This window comes from Panthera tigris, chromosome B3, assembly GCF_018350195.1.
Source record: "Panthera tigris isolate Pti1 chromosome B3, P.tigris_Pti1_mat1.1, whole genome shotgun sequence".
NCBI classification, from domain to species: Eukaryota; Metazoa; Chordata; class Mammalia; order Carnivora; family Felidae; genus Panthera; species Panthera tigris.
Genome location: NC_056665.1, coordinates 135,760,913 through 135,781,289, shown reverse-complemented (window position 1 = coordinate 135,781,289; position 20,377 = coordinate 135,760,913). Strand labels below are relative to the sequence as shown.

Here is a 20,377-nt window from a genome sequence, read left to right as displayed (position 1 = left end):
ATCAGGAAGGATGTTCCCAGAGGTGATTAGACAGTGAGTTACCAAAGGAAGAAAGAAGAAAAAAATCAAAGAGCCCAAATAGGTCGGTGGTAAAAAGTCCCTTTTACTAAGCTGTTATTATGCTACCCAGAAATGCTGATTCAAACTCACAGGTCAAAAACATTCTTCATTCAGAAATGACATCAAACTCACACAAACTCTTTCAAAAATTAGGGAAGGAGGGAACCCTTCCCACCTTATTTTATGAGGCTGGCATAGCCCTAAAACTAACATCCGATAAAGTCATTACAAAACTAAACTATACTAAACTAAACTAAACTAAACTAAACTAAACTAAACTAAACTAAACTAAACTAAACCAACAGTCTTCATGGACATTGAATCCAACTATAAACAGGATGATGGTCCATGACCAAATAGAGTTTATCCCAAGAATGTAAGAAGGACTTAATATTCAAAATCCAATCAATGGAATTCAATATATTAAAGAATAAAAGGCTCAGTAGGTTACACATCTGACTCTTGATTTCAGCTCAGGTCATGATCCCAGGGTCATGAGATTGAGTCCTGTGCCAGGCTCTGTAGTAGGCATGGAGACTCCATAGGATTCTCTCTCTCCCTGTCTCTCTGTCCTTCCCCTGCTTGCACATATGTGCTCTCTATAAACAAACAAACAAATAAATAAACGAGTTACCATCTCATACCAGTCAGAATGGCTAAAATCAACAACTCAGTTAACAACAGATGTTGGTGAGGCGGTGGAGAAAGGGGAACCCTGTTGCACTATTGGCAGGAATGCAAACTGGTGCAGTCACTCTGGAAAACAGTGTGGAGTTTCCTCAAAAAATTAAAAATAGAACTACCCTATGACACAACAATTGGACTTTTAGGAATATATCCAGAGGATACAAAAATGCTGATTCGAAGGGACACATGCATCCCAGTGTTTATAGCAGCGCTATCAACAACAGCCAAATTATGGAAAGAGCCCAAATGTCCATCAACTGATGAATGGATCAAGAGAACACACACACACACACACACACACACACACACACACACACACACACACACACACAGGAATACTATTCAGCAATGAAAAAGAATGAAATCTTGCCATTTGCAACAACACGGATGGAACTGAAAGGTTATGCTAAGCAAAATAAGCCAGTCAGAGAAAGACAGATATGATTTCGCTCATATGTAGAATCTGGGAAACATAACAGATAAACATAGGAGAAGGGAAGGAAAAATAAGATGAAAACATAGAGGGAGGCAAACCATAAGACACTCTTAAATACAGAGAACAAACTGAGGATTGATGAGGGTAGGGGGTTTGGGGGGTGGGTTAAATGGGTGATGGGCATTAAGGAGGGCACTTGTTGTGATGAGCACTGGGTATTATATGTAAGTGATGAATCACCGGGTTCTACTCCTGAAGCCAAGACTATACTGTATGTTAACCAACTTGAGAATGAATGAATGAATGAATGAATGAAATAAGATATAATTGAAAAAAATAAATAAATAAAATAAAGAATAAAGGGCAAAAGCCATACAGTTATTTCAACAGATACAGAAAATGCATCTAACAAATTTAACATCCATCCATGATAAAAACTCTCAGCAAATTAGAAATAAAAGCAAACATCATCAGTCTGGTGAAGAGCATTTATGAACACCTACAGCAAGCATAATTAATGGTGAGATACCAAAGGTTTTTCTGGTAGAGCAGGAACAAGGCAAGGAAACTCACTAACATCTTTATTATTATTACTGGAGATCCTAATCATTACAATAGGACAATAAGAAAATAAAAGGCATGAAAATCAGAGAGAAGTGAAATTGTCACTATTTGCAGACCTGACTTTTTTTTATATACAAATGCTTTTAGATTCTATGAAATCTTAAAAAGCAATGACTACAACTAGTAAGTGAACCCAGATTATTACATTACAATGTTAACATAAAAATTCAATTGCATATTTATACACCAGCAGCAAAAAAGTTGGAAAATTTTTAAAAATTCCATTTATGTTGGCTTTAAAACACTCAAAATTCTTGGGAATAAATTTAACAAAAGATGTGCAAAACCTCTACGCTGAAAACCACCAAACACTGCTGAGACAAACAAAAAAGACTGAATAAAATGAGAATATACACCATATTCATGAATTGAAAGACTCAGTATTTTTGTGCAGTTATCCCCAAATTGATTTATAGTTTCAGTACAATCCCCACAGGCTTTTCTCCCCCAAATTGAGAAGCTTACTCTAAAATGCATATGGAAATTTGATAAATTTATAACATCCAAATCAATCTTCTTGAAAAAAATGAGCCAAGTTGGAAGATTCATACTATCAGACTTCAAGACCTATCGTATAGCTATAGTAATCAAGACAGTTTGATGCCAGCTTAAGAGTCAACATACAGATAAACGGAACAGGATAGAGTCTGGAAGTAGGTCAACCCTAATGTGGCTGTTTGATTTCAACCAACACCAAAGTGATCCAGTGGGGAAAGAGAAAGTCATTTCTTTTAATGGTGCTAAAATATTTAGGTTTCTACATGGATAAAAAGGAACTTCAACCCCTACCCTCACACCATACATAAAAATTAATCTGAGGGGCGCTTGGGTGGCTCAGTCGGTTAAACGTCTGACTTCGGCTCAGGTCATGATCTCACGGTTCATGAGTTCGAGCCCTACGTCGGGCTCTGGGCTGACAGCTTGGAGCCTGGAGCCTGCTTTGGATTCTATCTCCTTCTCTCTCTGCCCCTCCCCCACTTGTGCTCTGTCTCTCTCTGTCTCTCAAAAATAAATAAATATTTTAAAAAATTTTTAATTAATTTGAGACTGATCATATAAATGCTAAATATAAATGCTTACACCATAAAACTTTTAAAGGAAAATACTGGAGAATATCTTCTTGATTTGAGGACAGGCAAAGACAACAGGAAGAAATAGTCATAAATTGTTTAAAAATTTTAACACAGTAGTCTTCACCTGAATTAAAAACATCTCACCAAAAAATATATTAACAAAAGGAACAAGTAAGCACCAGAGTGGGTGAAAATATTCTCAGGGCATATTTAATAAAGGACTGGTATTTAGGATATATAAAAAGGTCCTACAACTCAACCCAGTTGAACATGTACAAAAGATTCCAACAGACACTTCACAAAAGAAGACTTACAGAGGGTCTTGAAGAGCACTTGATAATATACTCAACAGCATTAGTCACCAGAGAAATGCAAATTTAAAGTATAATAAGATACCCACCAGAATGGTTAAGATTAAAAAGACTAACACCACCAAATTTTGGTAAGGATGTCAAACAACCAGAAGTCTCATACAATCCTGGTGGGAATACCAAAATGGCACAACCACTTTAAAGACACGATCTGCTAGTATCTTATAAAATAAAACATACACCCATCCAGGAACCCCACAATTCCATTCCTGGGTATTTATCTAAGAGAAATAAAAACATTTGTTTCCAAAGAGACTTGTATAATGGCCACAACAGCTTTATTTATAATAGCCCCAAACTGGAAACAATGCAAATGTCCATCAACAGGAGAATAAATAAATAAAGTATGGGATAGTACTTAGCTGTAAAAAAAAGAAACAAACTACTGATACAGGCAACAACATGGATGAATCTCAAAAACGTTATGCTAAGTAAAAAAGCTCAGACACAAAGAAGCACAAGCTGTATGATTCCATTTATATAAAGCTCTATGGTGGAAAAAAAAAGTAAGGCTAGTATTTGCTTATGTGGGTGGGAATTGGGAAGATGCATGAGGGGACTTTCTGGGGGTGATGGTAATGTTCTATATCTTGACAGAGATTTAGGTTATGCAGGGGTATGTATTTTCAAAAATCAGTGAAATGTACACGTAAGATATGCATACTCTCTAGTAGGTAAATTTTGCATCAAAGGAAAAAAATCTTAATTTTTTTTTAACGTTTATTTATTTTTGAGACAGGGAGAGACAGAGCATGAACGGGGAGGGTCAGAGAGAGAGGGAGACACAGAATCTGAAACAGGCTCCAGGCTCTGAGCTGTCAGCACAGAGCCTGACACGGGGCTTGAACCCACAAACCATGAGAGCATGACCTGAGTTGAAGTCGATTGCTTAACTGATTGAGCCACCCAGGCGCCCCTAAGGAAAAAAATCTTAAAGTCAAACTTCAGTCAGTGATAACTTTGCTGAAGGATATATGGGGGAAGTATGCTAATATCTGAAATTGACTTTGAAATGCATCCAAAAATAAAATGGATTGATGATGGGTGGGTAGAAGGAGAGAGGGATGGTTGGATATACGATAAAGTGGGTAAAATGTTCATTGTAGAATCTAGGTGACAGGTATATATGAGTGTTCACTATTAAGTTCTTCCAACTTTGCAGTATATTTAAGTTTTTACAAGAAAATGTTAGGGGGGGAAAGTTTTAAAAAATCTATAAAGGAGCATAAAAAAGAGGAGCAAATATTCCTAAAACCAAGAGTTACAGAAGTACAGTAACAACAGCACCGTCTTATGGTTGTAGGGGTCGGTACAGTTATGCTAACACATATCCTCTTTCACTGGGACCTCACAGCACATACCCCTGTGACCTAACAAGGCCATGCACTGGTATCCCTCTTTTATAGATGAGAAAACTAAAGCAGAGAGATTAAGTGTGTCCAGAGTCACACACAGTACCCACTCGTGCTCTCCTCTGGTTCTTCCTCCCCACTGCAGCCAAAGTAGCCTTTCACACACACATCCCCTGCTGCATAAAAATCTTTCAGCAGCTTCCCACTGCGGCTAGTAGGAAGCCCAAGATATTTAATATGGTTTATAAGCCTGTATACACTGGCAAGCCAATCTCAGCAAGAGCTCACATGTCTGTGCTCTAGCCACACTGGACTTTCTGTGACTCTCCCTACACAATCTGTTCTTCACCACCTTCAGACCTGTGCACATGCTTTTTCCATAGCAATTTGCATGGTTAAACGCAACTCATTTCTTTCACATCTTAGTTTATTTTTTTTAATATAAAATTTATTGCCAATTGGTTTCCATACAACACCCAGTGCTCCTCCCAACAGATGCCCTCCTCAATGCCCATCCCCCACCCCCCATCAACCCTCAGTTTATTCTGGAGTCTCTTATGGTTTGGCTCTCTCCCTCTCTAACTTTTTTTTTTCCCCTTCTCCTCCCCCACGGTCTCCTGTTAAGTTTCTCAGGATCCACACAAGAGTGAACACATATGGTATCTGTCTTTCTCTGTATGACTTATTTCACTTAGCATTACACTCTCCAGTTCTATCCACGTTGCCACAAAGGGCCATATTTCATTCTTTCTCATTGCCACGTAGTATTCCATTGTGTATATAAGCCACAATTTCTTTATCCATTCACCAGTTGATGGACATTTAGGCTCTTTCCATAATTTGGCTATTGTTGAAAGTGCCACTATAAACATTGGGGTACAAGTGCCCCTATGCATCAGTACTCCTGGATCCCTTGGGTGAATTGCTAGCAGTGCTATTGCTGGGTCATAGGGTAGATCTATTTTTAATTTTTTGAGGAACCTCCACACTGTTTTGCAGAGCGGCTGCACCAGTTTGCATTCCCACCAACAGTGCGAGAAGGTTCCCGTGTCTCCACATCCTCACCAGCGTCTATAGTCTCCTGATTTGTTCATTTTAACCACTCTGACTGGCGTGAGGTGGTATCTCAGTGTGGTTTTGATTTGTATTTCCCTGATGAGGAGTGATGTTGAGCATCTTTTCATGCGCCTGTTGGCCATCTGGATGTCTTCTTTAGAGAAGTGTCTACTCATGTTTTCTGCCCATCTCTTTACTGGATTATTTGTTTTTTGGGTGTGGAGTTTGGTGAGTTCTTTATAGATTTTGGATACTAGCCCTTTGTCTGATATGTCATTTGCAAATATCTTTTCCCATTCCGTTCATTGCCTTTTAGTTTTGTTGATCAAATATTGTTTAAATGTCGTGCAGAAGATCGATTCAAGTTACGTCTGAAGGGAGTTCTCTGTGCCTCTTGGATTTCAATGCCTTTTTCCTTCCCCAGTTCAGGGAAGTTCTCAGCTATTATTTCTTCAAATACCCCTTCAGCACCTTTCCCTCTCTCTTCCTCCTCTGGGATACCAATTATGCGTATATTATTTCTTTTTAGTGTATCACTTAGTTCTCTAATTTTCCCCTCATACTCCTGGATTTTTTTATCTCTCTTTCTCTCAGCTTCCTCTTTTTCCATAACTTTATCTTCTAGTTCACCTATTCTCTCCTCTGCCTCTTCAAGCCGAGCCGTCGTCGTTTCCATTTTGTTTTGCATTTCGTTTAAAGCGTTTTTCAGCTCCTCGTGACTGTTCCTTAGTCCCTTGATCTCTGTAGCAAGAGATTCTCTGCTGTCCTCTATACTGTTTTCAAGCCCAGCGATTAATTTTATGACTATTATTCTAAATTCACTTTCTGTTATATTATTTAAATCCTTTTTGATCAGTTCATTGGCTGTTGTTATTTCCTGGAGATTCTTCTGAGGGGAATTCTTCCGTTTGGTCATTTTGGATAGTCCCTGGAGTGGTGCGGGCCTGCAGGGCACTTCCCCTGTGCTGTGGTGTATAACTGGAGTTGGTGGGTGGGGCCGCAGTCCCACCTGATGTCTGCCCCCAGCCCACCGCTGGGGCCACAGTCAGACTGGTGTGTGCCTTCTCTTCCCCTTTCCTAGGGGCAGGATTCACTGTGGGGTGGCGTGGCCTGTCTGGGCTACTTGCACACTGCCAGGCTTGTGGTGCTGGGGATCTGGCATATTAGCTGGGGTGGGTAGGCAAGGTGCACGGGGGCAGGAGGGGCAGGCTTAGCTCGCTTCTCCTTAGGTGATCCACTTCAGGAGGGGCCCTGTGGCAGCGGGAGGGAGTCAGACCCGCTGCCAGAGGGGTGGCTCCGCAGAAGCACCGCGTTGGGTATTTGCGCAGAGCAAGCAAGTTCCCTGGCAGGAACTGGTTCCCTTTGGGGTTTTGGCTGGGGGATGGGCGGGGGAGATGGCGCTGGGGAGCGCCTTTGTTCCCCGCCAGACTGAGCTCTGTAGTCCGGGGGCTCAGCAGCTCTCCCTCCCTTTGTCCTCCAGCCTTCCCGCTTTCCGAGCAGAGCTGTTAACTTTTGACCTCCCAGACGCTAAGTCGCGCTTGCTGTGGGAACACACTCCGTCCGTCCCCTCCGCTTTTGCCAGCCAGACTCGGGGGCTCTGCTTGGCCGGCAGGCTGCCCCTCCGCCCCGGCTCCCTCCCGCCAATCCGTGCAGCGCGCACCACCTCTCATCCTTCCTACCCTCTTCCGTGGGCCTCTCCTCTGCACTTGGCTCTGGAGAATCCGTCCTGCTAGTCTTCTGGCGGTTTTCTGGGTTATTTAGGCAGGTGTAGGTGGAATCTAAGTGATCAGCAGGACGCGCAGTGAGCCCAGTGTCCTCTTACGCCGCCATCTTTGTTAAAATGTCAATACTACCCAAAGCAATCTACACATTCAATGCAATCCAAATCAAAATTGCACCAGCATTCTTCTCGAAGCTAGAACAAGCAATCCTAAAATTTGTATGGAACCACAAAAGACCCTGAACAGCCAAAGTAATATTGCAGAAGACCAAAGCAGGAGGCATCACAATCCCAGACTTTAGCCTCTACTACAAAACTGTAACCATCAAGACAGCATGGTATTGGCACAAAAACAGACACAGACCAATGGAATAGACTCTAGAATTGGACCCACAAAAAGTATGGCCAACTAATCTTTGACAAAGCAGGAAAGAATATCCAATGGAAAAAAGACAGTCTCTTTAACAAATGGTGCTGGGAGAACTCGGCAGCAACAAGCAGAAGAATGAAATTAGACCACTTTCTTACACCATTCAGAAAAATAAACTCAAAATGGATAAAGGACCTGAATGTGAGACAGGAAACCATCAAAACCCTGGAGGAGAAAGCAGGAAAAGACCTCTCTGACCTCAGCCGTAGCAATCTCTTACTCGACACATCCCCAAAGGCAAGGGAATTAAAAGCAAAAATGAACTATTGGGACCTCATGAAGATAAAAAGCTTCTGCACTGCAAAGGAAACAATCAGATCTTAGTTTAAACATCGCTCCTTAAGGGAAGCCTGTCTCTCCTCCCTTCCTCCCATTACCTAGACTACCTCAGCTCTGCCTCATATACACCCACCCATCTCCCATCTCAGTAAATGGCACAGACATCTACCCAACTGTTTGGACCAGAACCTAGGAGTCATTCTTGCCTTCTCTCTTTCTCTCACACCCAACGTCCAGTCTATCAGTGAATTCTGTTGGCTTGACTTGAAGAACATTTCCTGAATATATCCTTAATGGGACCTCTTCTCACTTTATTAGCTTGCACCTGCACCACTGAAATGGGCTCCACACTGGCTCCTCTGTTTCCACCCCTGACCCACTTTCCTGCATTACCTATTTTCTTTTTTTTTTTTTTTAACGTTTATTTATTTTTGAGACAGAGAGAGACAGAGCATGAACACGGGAGGGGCAGAGAGAGAGGGAGACACAGAATCTGAAACAGGCTCCAGGCTCTGAGCTGTCAGCCCAGAGCCCGACGCGGGGCTCGAACTCACGGACCGTGAGATCATGACCTGAGCCGAAGTCGGACGCTCAACCGACCAAGCCACCCAGGCACCCCATGCATGACTTATTTTCAACACAGAAGCTGGAGTGATCTTTTCAAAACACAAGTTAAGTCATGTCGCACCCGCGCCCCGCCTCCCCCCCCCTCCCCACTCCCTGTTTCTCCCAGTTAAAGTCCTAACTCCTTACAATGACCTCCTGGGTCCTACCCGGCCAGCCTCACCGTCACCTCGTCCATCTCCTCTCCTACCCCTTCTCCCCACTCACTCTGATCCAGCCTGCCTTAGTCTTGTTCCCCAAATATCCTGGGCACTTTCCTGACTTACACTTTTGCATTTGCTGTTTCCTCTGTCTGGAACATTCTATAAGTTGCCACCTGGATCACTCTCCCCCTTTTTCAGGTTTTGTTTGAATACCACTTCCTTAAAGAGGCTGTTCTTGACTGTTACTACATCCAAGATACCACCTCTGGTTGTTCTCTATCTCCTAGACTTAACTGATTATTTTTCATAGCATTTAGCACTGAATGATACTAAGTTACATGATCAGTTTTCTTGTTTGTTAATTTGCTTATTGTCTGCCTCCTCAACTGGAGCAGAAGTTCCAGGAGAACCAGGCTTCGCTGTTTAGTTAACTGGTGCTCTCAGTTCCTAGTGGTCACTCCATAAGTATTTACTGAATAACTGAATGTTATATGGTCTCCCCATACTTTTTGTTCATAGCACTAAGCACTGTTTACAATCATACATCTGCGCAAATATTTTCTTCTTGTTCACCTCCCAGGCAGACTGTAGGCCCCACAAGGAAAGGAATCATGTCACTTTTGCCCCAAGTTGCAACCTAAGTACCTGGCACAGTGCCTGCTACAGAGTGGACCTAAAATAAGTACTGTTGACTAAAATGAGTGCATGCATGAAAAAATAAATAAATAATAAAATTAAATGGGTGAATGCATGAGTGGGTGAATGAACGAATGAATGAATAAAGGCATGCACAGAAAATGAATGAATGCTCTCTGGGGCTGCAGTGAACCTAACAATATTCCCTCTGTGGTACACCCTCTGGTGTTTTAGAAACAGGATGAACATGCACAGGGGACAAAAAGAACGTGAGATTTGGGCTCACTTTGGCACCTTACCTTTCTGCTTGATTGGAAAAAGTAGTGCTGGATGCCAATCTAGGAAAAGCAAACAGAGTTACATGAATATCTTAAGTTTTCATGGCGAAATGTATGAGTACTGCAGTAGGACCCATTGTGGCCCCAGTTCAGATGGGGAGACAAGAAAAACTGTTGGCAATTCCCCTGCTTATGGACAGAGCCACGTGGTGGTCAGTCTCCCGGGTTCAGCTTAGCCCAGTTCCTGAGACCTGCTTTCTGCACCAAATCAGATGTTTCCACGGAGATGCACAGAGTTAAATTTGGTTTAATATATCACCCGGCCAATCTACAAATTGGCCTTTACAGCCAGGTTAGACAGATAATCAGAACAGCATTTGACCCAGTCTGTCTCTTTACATATTAACTCAAAATTCATTTCTTTGTGTTCCACCTCTGAAACGTAACCACAAACTAACCACAAACTATAAAAGCCTCTCTAAGAGAGTAAAACAGGCAATAAGGGTCTCTGTCAACTAATCTGTCATTAATCAACTAAATGACATATTGAGAAGAGAAATGCACTAAGTAATCAATATGTAACGTAATTTTTTGTCATTATATGGTTCATACACATGGAGATCTTCTATATGCATAGTAAGAAAGAGAATGTCTAAGCCCACTAAATTGGTGGGTTTAGAAAAACGTGTCTTCATCAGTAAGACATTGAAGAAACAAATGAGGAGATGCTAAAGAGTTGATGTATTTAAGACCACAAGAGAGCGCCCAGGCAAGAATGCATCTGGAGAGGAGGGTCTAGCAACCACTAACACAAGACACCGCTCCCCGTTGCTTTGCTTAATGACACTACAACGAATCAATAAGCGCTGGCAAATGAAATAAACAGTCATTAAGGGTGCAGCAAATGCAATCTTGATGGCTATATCTAAAAAAAGGGGGGTGGGTAAATTTTAAGGGGGAACTAAGTAGAGAGCCAGCTACAGAATCACAGACAGCCTTGGGTGATAAATGCTGAGCTTACATACTCTTAGAACACCCTGGGAATAGTTCCTGTGGGACTAACACAAATAAACTAAGTGTTCATAAATCCACATTACCTCATCTGGAATTAAGGCATGCAAGGAAGCCCTGAATCAGGTGACGACTGAATCCATTTCCTGGTAGGTTTGGAGATCAGGCTTAGGTTGCTAAGGACTGTGGCAGCTGCTTTAAGTGCTCCTCCCCCCTACCCTGTCTCCTGCTAGTCTACCCAAAGGAGGTAGAGATTTAAATATATGTATATGCAAGCAGGTAAAAATATATCTGCTACTGTTTTTCCTTCACTTACCTTCAAAGCTCACATCTTTACATCCAGCAGCTGGCAATGCTTGAACATGGTTTATTCTCATTTATGTTAAACAAAAATGAAATAAAACCCCTCTATATATCAATTACAACTTAGACCAGCTATTTCAAGGAGATGATAACAGATCAGACCAATAACGCTATCTGACCTACATCTGAAAAGTACTGATGGTAAGAACCATGACCTTGCATAAATAAAAACTCTCAATTCCACAGCTGGTACATTTGTTCCATAATTGCTATGATTAGGTTAAAATCAAGGACGTAAATGAGATTAACTCATCTTTTCTTATCTATCTATCACCCACTGTTCATCACTGCACACTGGCTATTTCTAGGTATCAGAGGCACAATAGTTTTACCATCTCCTAAGGGTATACACTTCCTAAGGACACTACGGAAAAATCTGGGGAAGGAATGTTAAGGGTTGAGGGGTTTTTTAATGCTTTCCTGTTTGTCTTTCATTTGAAATCAGCATTTCTTCTTAAAAAGAAAAAAAAGACCAACTTTTAGCTCCATTACAATTTATGTTCTTTCCCTGCCTCGAATACCAGGAATTGGCAGAATCCTGGTTTTTCCCTACCTCCTCCATAGAGACCTTCCCTAAGAAATTCTTTCCAGCCTGAACTTCTATAGCACTTAACTACGTGCACCACTCGTTACAGCTCTTAATCACATCCTATCTTGTATGGCTCCTCAGTTATTCCGTACATCACTGAGCTCTTCAACAACTAAGCCATAAAGGGCTTCAGGGCAAGGGCTGGGTCTAATGCCCACAGCCTGAAGCACCTGACTTTGTGCCAGCACACACCAGAAACTTAATATATTCGTGCAGAATTTAATCCGGTCCTCTCCGATAAGCTGTGCATGCTAGGACTACAATTTGTCACTGAATGTGAACTTCACTTATATCCATGAAGCACGTCACTTTTCTTCAAAAGTCCTATCCACTAAGTGGAGTTTTCTTAACATGAACATTCTCAAAGTAGATTAAGTTTAATCTCCCTTCAGTGGGGCTTTCAGCCCAAAATATGTGCATCCTTCCCTTTTCTGAGTCAGAAGTGTGAAACTACACTCCCAACTTCCCCTCATGTGACAATGCTCCAAGATTTCAAAGTGCCTTGAGAACTCATCTTAAAATAGGTAAAGAAAGATAATAATATCTAAATCTTACAAATAATAATATCTAAAGAATATCTAATAAGAATATCTCAAACTTGTAAACTGTTTAACCATGAACTGTGCACAATTCTGAGTACTATTCTGCACACCAGCCTATGCAGTCATTGAGGGCAACAAATATTAGACTTTTCTTAGTGCAGTTTCCTCTCGCTTTATTCTGACACAGTGACATTGTGACTCATGACCAACACAGCTAGGGCATTCAATCAAAAGTTTGGTCCATTCAGTTTTTAAAATTAGTCTGCATTGATCCCACAAATATCAAACACCTATAAGGTTACTGAATGTTTTGCTTCTGAACTGATCGTTTTTATTTCAAGCTGTAGACTGAATAAGGCCCCTTCCCCCACTGAAAACACAAGTGATGTTCACCTTCCCACAGACTGCATTATATCCAGCAACAACGGGGCTGCCAAGTCTGGGCTTAGGTGAATGAATGTGGAAAGGACCACAATGGCCAGCCCAAGGGTTTCCTCGTCATATTCTTCAAGAATGGCCCCACAGTCATGGCATCTGCAAAGAAAACAGAGGAACGCTGTCCACGAAAGCCGGCAATGTTTCCAAGACATAACAAAGTATATACAGCCATTTCTGGTGAGTCTTGGAGAAGTCCCCAAAGTCCCTGAAAGTCTCCAATTAAAGCGGTCCCACTCTCATAATCAATAGTAGACTCCAATGCCACCCTCACCGTAGACACAGAAACAGCACACACGGCGGAAATCAGGAAGGTTCTTTAAATCACTGAAAAGATTCAACTCACAAGCATCTGGCCCACAGTGAGTGCCAATCAGAATAACAGTTTGGAGCTTCTGGTTGAGGAATTTCGTGCATGTAAAGTTATTGCTAGAGATAGTCAGTGACTAGATATTTTTTTCATTTGTTGAAAAGAAAAATGCCTTAGGCACAAATGGAAGCTTTCCTAAGCTGTCAGCTTGAAAAATGTCCCATTTGTGGAGGCAAGATAGGGGGGTTAAGCCAAGAGAACACTCTAGAAAACCTGGGGAGTCTGGATCATAGTCTCTTCCCTACCACTCACTTAGATCAGCCTTACGAGCTCCCCACGCCTACTCAGTGTAGTGTGTAAAAACACAATGGCCCTGCTCCTACGTGCCTTCCAACTTATTGCTCTTTGTAGTGTCTAATGTAGGTTCAATTTAGTTCATCTCAACCAAAGCCACAGCCCTTCTATTCAGCCACAGCTAGTCAGCTTTACAAAGTGAAGGGGAAAGCCTCCTGGGAAGAGCGAGTGAACTAGAGCACAATCACTAGCACAAACTTATTTAGGAACTTCCTAAATGCAAACTATATATATGAAGTCCCTGGAGGCGCCTGGGTGGCTCAGTCAGTTAAGTGTCCAACTTCGGCTCAGGTCATGATCCCACGGTTTGTGAGTTCGAGCCCTGAGTCAGGCTCTGTGCTGACAGCTCAGAGCCTGGGGCCTGCTTCAGATTCTGTATCTCCTTCTCTCTCTGCCCCTCCTCCACCCACGCTCTGTCTCACTCTGTCTCTCAAAAATAAATAAATGTAAAAAAAAAAAAATTAAATCATGAAGTCCCTGGCAAACGGACCTTTTTACAAATAGAGGATTCACATTTGGAACTGAGAAAGAAGAGAAACGGAGTGCACACAAAGATTGGGACATGGAGGAGTACACAAATGGGGACATTGTACCGAAGGAGGAGCCAAGAAGAGCCCTCCTCTCGCAGCGAGGTGCTCCCCACGTGGACATTCCAAGGCAGCTCTTCACGGTGGACACCTTCACTTCTTCAGTAATGACCGCTGGCTGTGGCCAGCTGCACGGATCTTCACGCCGGCCCCTGACAACACACACTCTTCCTCCCTTTATCCCAACCTACCCGACATGCCACCAAACTTGGAATCCTGCAAGTCTTATTCTTTACCATACTCACTGAACAGGCACCTGTGTGCCAGGCAAGGTATAGGGAGCTTAGAGTATAAAATACAGAAGAAAGAGTCCCAGGCCCCTAAGGGACTCCTACTCAATTAAAGAACCCATGTGTATAAGCAACTAAATAATCAAAATACAATGTGGTAAGCAGTAGAATAGAGAGATGTAGTAAATACTATGGAGATTAGGACAACGGTATGATGAATTCTGCCTTGTGCAGTCAGGGACACTTTGCCTTTAGCTGGGTGCTGAGGCATGAATAGTTGTTCACCAGGCACAGAAAGTCCAGAGAGAAGGGCACCTATGTAATCACAGACGGGAGAACACATAAGGCATGCTCTGGAGAAGGGGAGGGGGCTGGGAAAGAGCTCCCGGTCAGGAGTGGTAAGGCCGTACCTTCACAATCTAAAGGGCCTTTATTATGATCAAAGGCATTTGCACTTTATCCCAGAAGAGATCTGGGGATATTGAAGGCCGACAAACTGAGAGGTGACCTTACTAGTTTGGGATTCAGAGAAAGGATACTGCTGGCAGGATGGGAATAAGAATCAAGTCTCAAACTGAGTCCGATCCTAACAATCTGAACCTTCTAATAATCAGTAAGTGGATATTATTTGCATTTTTGTCCAGACTGAAAAGGAACGTGCCCTGGCAGAAACAGATGCTGTCCGTGCAATGAGACTACGTTTCTGAAACAACAAGTGCATATGAACACTTGTGGCTATGGTCAGTTGAAGAACACGTTATGACGTAAAGCACTGCATGACTCCTCTGGTGCTTTCTCACAACCATGGTGAGCGAACTATCAGACTCTGTAAACACGGGGAGCGGAATGACTGTGTGAGCTTACTTGTCTGTCATCACCGTCGGCTGCTCGTCCGTGAATTCTTCGGGTGCCGGCACAAACATACTGACGATGCTGGGCGCCGACAGCAGGCTGGATTTCGTGGCACCTGGGTGAGCAGCAATGAGACACCTGGTGAATAAAGGTCTGTTTCTGGGGGCCGGGAAAAGCCCCATCCTCCTCTTAGAAATCTTCCCAAGATCACACGGGATGTGACATGATCAGCAGCACTGCATTGTGGTAAACCTTCAAAGGTAAAATGAATTCAAGAAAGACTGCGATTTGTTTCTGTTTGTAGGATTTCAAGAGCTAGACTCCTAGCTCTCCCTTTGCCTTCTGACTTGGAGGACATCAGAAAGAGCTCAGGTGTACCAACAGGGGACGAAGACAAAAGTGGAAAAAGGGGGAAATCTATTCAAGGGCACCCTCAAATGAGTTACAGCCCTTATTTTCTAGGCATAAAGGGAAGATGTCCTTATGATCCTACATTTCCCGAATTACAAATGTGTACCAACCCTAAAATGCTGCCAATTTGAGAAGAGAATAAGATCCCAGAACTCTACTTAAGTAAGGGGAGGTGTTTGAGCTATCAAATATCAGAACAGCTTTCTACTTTGGAAATTAGTATCATAAGCCCTGAAGCAAAAGACTTCATTTTTCAAACTGAAATATTTATGAGTGAAATATCAAGTGTTTTGAAGGAATCATCCAGTGACTTCAGCTAATAAATACCGGAGTTTAAAACTTTGGGTTTTGATGCCTTCAAAGAAATCTAAGGCAGGAATCTTGGCAACATGCTCTAGTGATAAGTGCATCTAAAGAGCCAGCTGACCATTCTCTATTAAGGAAACCACCAGGGCTGGACTGATTCTCCAGGAACAGTGGAAACGAGGCACTCCAAGAAGAATCTCAAAGGAACAATCCAGGATAACGTCACGTTCTGCAGACTGATAACTGGGACTCAAGAGTTTTTCAGACAGCAAAGAATGCAGAAAATCTCAAGGGTCATTAAAGAATCTATTTCTCTTCTTTCCCGTCCATAAGATGGCGGATGCAAAAGCTGAGAAGCCAGATACTAAGAAGAAGAAACCTGAAGCAAGGAGGCTGATGCTGGTGGCAAGGTTAAGAAGGGCTAGGTGGCAAGACTAAAACGCCAAAGAAGGGGAAGCCCTGTCCTAGTCAGAGGAGTTGGAAGATATTCCTGATCAGCTATGTATTCCAGAAATACCACATACAAAAGGAAGTATTCAGCAACTAAGTCTAGGGTTGAAAAGAAAAAGAATGAGAAGGCTCTTGCTGTTGTTACAAAACCAGTCAGTGGTGACAAGAATAGTGGTACCCGAGTGGTTAAACTTCACAAAATGCCTAGGTATTATCCTACTGAAGATGTGCCTCAAAAGCTGTCGAGCCACAGCAAAACCCCTTTCAGTCAGTACATGAGGAAACTGTGAGCTAGAATCACTCCTGAGACCTTCTTGATCATCCTCAGTGGACACCACAGAGGAACAGGGTGGTTTTCCTGAAGCAACTGAGCAGTGACTTGGTATTTGTGACTGGACCTCTGGACCTCCATCAAAGTTCCTCTGCATGGAACATACCAGAAATTTGTCATCACCACCTCCACCAAAATTGGTATCAGCAGTGTGAAAATTCCAAAACGTTTCATTGAAGCTTACTTCAAGAAGAAGCTGCATAAACCCAACACCAGGAAGGGGAGATCTTCGACACGGAGGAAGAGAAATACAAGGTTATAGGGCAGCGCAAGATTGACCCAGAAAGCTGCGGACTCGCAAATTCTGCCAAAAACCAAAGCTGTTCCTCAGTTTTAGGGCTACCTCCAGTCTGTGTTTCTGTGTTTTCTTTCACAAATGGAGTTTATCCTCACAAATCAGTGTTCTAAATTTCTTACAAAGAACCTAATTAAATAACTGATCCATTTACAAAAATAAATAAACGGTTTCTCATCAAGAATTGGTAATTCAGTGCTGAAAAACAAAACAAAATTGTATGATCTTCCCATAAATAGGAGAAAAATAATGATTCAGGGAACTGGTTTTGAAAAGAAATAACGTAAAAATTTTAGAGACCTAGTGAAGTAGGCAATGTATTTCAATATGAGGGAGAAAAAGAAAAAGGGCATTGAAGCCTCTGAAGAATCAAGATGCTTCCACACTGTACAGACTCCCTTACCTGATCAAAGGCTACAAAGTGTGTTTATGAGAAGCAGGAGGCCCTGTAGACCCAAACAGCAAAGGAAAGTATCTAAAAGCATCTTTATGTCACTTCCAAATGTCCCTCATGGGCATCTAATTTTACTATGATATTTAACAGCTATTTCTGAGTAACATTCATTCCTACCTGTACCCAAGTGTATCATTAAAAAGGATCTCCAGTTGTTCTCATCACGATGGTGCTTTGAGTTGAAGCAACGGTATTTATGATTGTAGCATAACTATAAACTGATGGAAAATAGAAAAGGCAAGAACTGGGCCAAGATAAAAGGTGGCATGATTGATCATTAAACACTAAGGTAAACAGCACAAAGTCACTTCAAGTAACCAAAACACAGAAGGTTGAAGTCCAATATTCCACATTTCTTAGACATTGACAGCCATGCCTACCAGATGCCAAAATGCCTGTGCTAAAAGTAGAAAAATTCAGCCCACAAGATGGTGATATATACACAGTTCTACTAGGAATGAGAAATTGAACAAAAGACCATGGGGGAGGGGAAGAAAACAAAATGGTTAGAGAGGGAGGGAGCCAAAACATAAGAGACTCCTAAAAACTGAGAACAAACTGAGGGTTTATGGGGGGTGGGAGGGAGGGGTGGGTGGGTGATGGGTATTGAGGAGGGCACCTGTTGGGATGAGCACTGGGTGTTGTATGGAAACCAACTTGACAATAAATTTCATAATAAAAAAAAAAGAAAGGAAAAAAAAAAAACCTCTTGAGTGGAGGCTTTCAGAAGATTATTACCAATTACTATTAAATAGAAATCACAATTCAAATCAAGAAAAGGGATGGAATCAAAGTCATGTGGGTGGTTTCAAGCCAATTATTACCCAACACAAATGCCAAGACAATAGCATTTTTAGTGTTTTTGACAATAGCATTGTGAAGTTGCTTATTCATGTGACAACACAAAATATGTCATGCAATATTTATGGCAGTCATCTATAAAAGATATTGGGTGCTGGCTCCCATAAGGCAACATTAGCTGAATCAATGGATTTCTGAATATTGCTAATAATATGGGAGCAGACTAATGTATAAAAAGAAGGTGGGAACCATAAAAGGAAGCTATAAGACCTCAGCTACTTTTTGTTAGAGCTGAGTTACAACTAAGTCTGTAATATTAAAGGCAATCCCATTATCCCCCAGTTGTGGGCAATACTTCTGGATAGTACCACTATGGTTCCCTTACTGAATACCCAAAGTGCACTCTATATGGAACTGGGAACAGAACTAGAAGGTTCTCAGAGACTTGAATAAAGAGAAGACTTCCTCTAAAGACCAAACCCAAAGCTGGAGATTTTGACCAAAGCCCCTTTGGGAATCTTAGAGATAGGGGATATTACAAAGGTGTTGGTTTGTCTCAAAGCACACATGTACCCATCAGTCCCTTAGCTAAATCAATGGACTTCTTCAGTTTACTGTGAAAGAGACTCACTTTCTGTCTTTGTTCCCATGACCTCATTCCGTTTTTGCTGCTACTAACTTGGTCACTGGACCGTGGATAAGCACCAGAGTTGTTTGACCATCCTGACTTCTGTTCATAAAAGCTTTTCCTAGGCCCGTAAGTGAGAAGGGTCTCACCGCATACAGGGGCTAAAACTGCTACTCATTGCCCAATGAATATTAGCAAATGCCAAAGATAAATGTCTCCTCGTTCCTAAGGAAAATTAGAAGAATGGTATGGTTCTGAGTGATATGGTCCTAAATAATAAGTCTGCTTGATTTAAGGAGCTAGCTAAGAGATGTGGTCATAGTTCATTTGTTTATTTGTTTTTGTTTTTGTTTTTGTTTTTGTTTTACAAATGATGGTGAACCTTGCTTTATGAATTGAAAAAGAACGAAAGTAATGATTAACTAGCCATGAGAAGAATTTTGAAAATACATATTCTGATGATCTTGGCACAGATTTATCTTCAGCTTCCTCCTATGAGCAGCATAAAGCCCAGTGTGTATTTGGTGCAATTTCCAATTTCAGATTTCAAAGAAGCTATTCATCTCTGATCTCAGCATTCTACACTTGATCTTACCCAAAAGGCCGAGAAGCGATCTGATCTCAGCATTCTAGAATGAACACAGATAAGCTAGACCATGTTCAGAGAAGTTACACAACAATACAGACACCTGACATGTATTAAGAAGAATACCAAAAGACCCAGGGACAGTGGTCTAGAGAAGATTGAGGGAATACGCAATGCATGGCTCTTTTCAAATGTCTGAAAAATTATGTGAGAGACTAGACTTGTTTTGTGTGGCCCCAACGGTTAGAAAGTCACCCTAAGGAAGAACTTTCTGTCGATAATGGTCAAAGATGAGGTACCATGCATTCCCAGCCCCTGGAGGTATTTTAGCAAAGGGTGGATCCACTCCCTGGAGCTGCTGAAGAAGAGCTTTCAGCCCCCGCTAGGGGACCGGGTGATTGACATACACAGTGTCTTCCAGCTCATCCAGTCTGAGATTCCACAGCTCAACTAACCTCTCATTCTCAATGGTTGTCCCTCCAGGTCAGGGTTTAGGCACATCGGCACATTGCATTGGCGTTTCCCGGGCTGTATCTGTTCTGTGGATAAATAGAACATTTCAGTCTTCAGTGTGGTCAATTTATCACGACTCACAACACAGAGAATTTAACAAATAATTTCTTGGGGCCGTTTTTTTTTTTTTTTCTTTGGTCATTGTTATTGTTGATTATTGATATTTACAGGAAACATCCTAGATGTTAGGGGAGGGTTGTCTGGGCTTTCACTACAAACCTTTCATTCAGGTATATGAAGTGCAATTAAAAGCAGGAGAGCATCTAAAACTGCCCCCCAAAAAGTGCAGATTTTCTACCTCCTCACCAAGAAAGCTCAGATACTATCATCTCTTGATATGAAATGAAAAAAAAAAAAAAACCAACTGAAAGGCTAATGTCACAGCCATGAAATAAATGTATTATGCAACTCAGTAAATATATAAGTGATCATTTGAGGCAATGGCCAGAAAAGTCATACAGAAAACATGTGGAACTGGTAGCAAGGACACGGCAGATGTTTCACTGAGGGCTGGGGAACAGGAAGAAGGGAACAGGGGAAGAAATGGAGAAGTGGTGCTT

General features: G+C 41.9%; 1 protein-coding gene and 1 pseudogene across 11 annotated transcripts in view; one reads left to right on the top strand and one right to left on the bottom strand.

Moving 5' to 3' along the window:
* Positions 1-20,377, bottom strand: part of UNC79 (unc-79 homolog, NALCN channel complex subunit) — a 270,072-nt gene that overhangs the window by 58,462 nt on the left and 191,233 nt on the right. For 10 of the 11 annotated variants that reach the window (XM_042990436.1, XM_042990435.1, XM_042990438.1 and 7 more), the window contains 4 exons: positions 19,760-19,843; positions 15,055-15,157; positions 12,668-12,808; positions 9,791-9,829 (listed from right to left, as the gene is read on the bottom strand). In XM_042990436.1, the coding sequence (XP_042846370.1) occupies positions 9,791-9,829; positions 12,668-12,808; positions 15,055-15,157; positions 19,760-19,843 (367 nt within the window). The remainder of the gene's footprint in view (positions 1-9,790; positions 9,830-12,667; positions 12,809-15,054; positions 15,158-19,759; positions 19,844-20,377) is intronic. The other variant, XM_042990440.1, reaches the window with a different exon arrangement.
* LOC102967461 lies at positions 16,093-16,948 on the top strand (annotated as a pseudogene).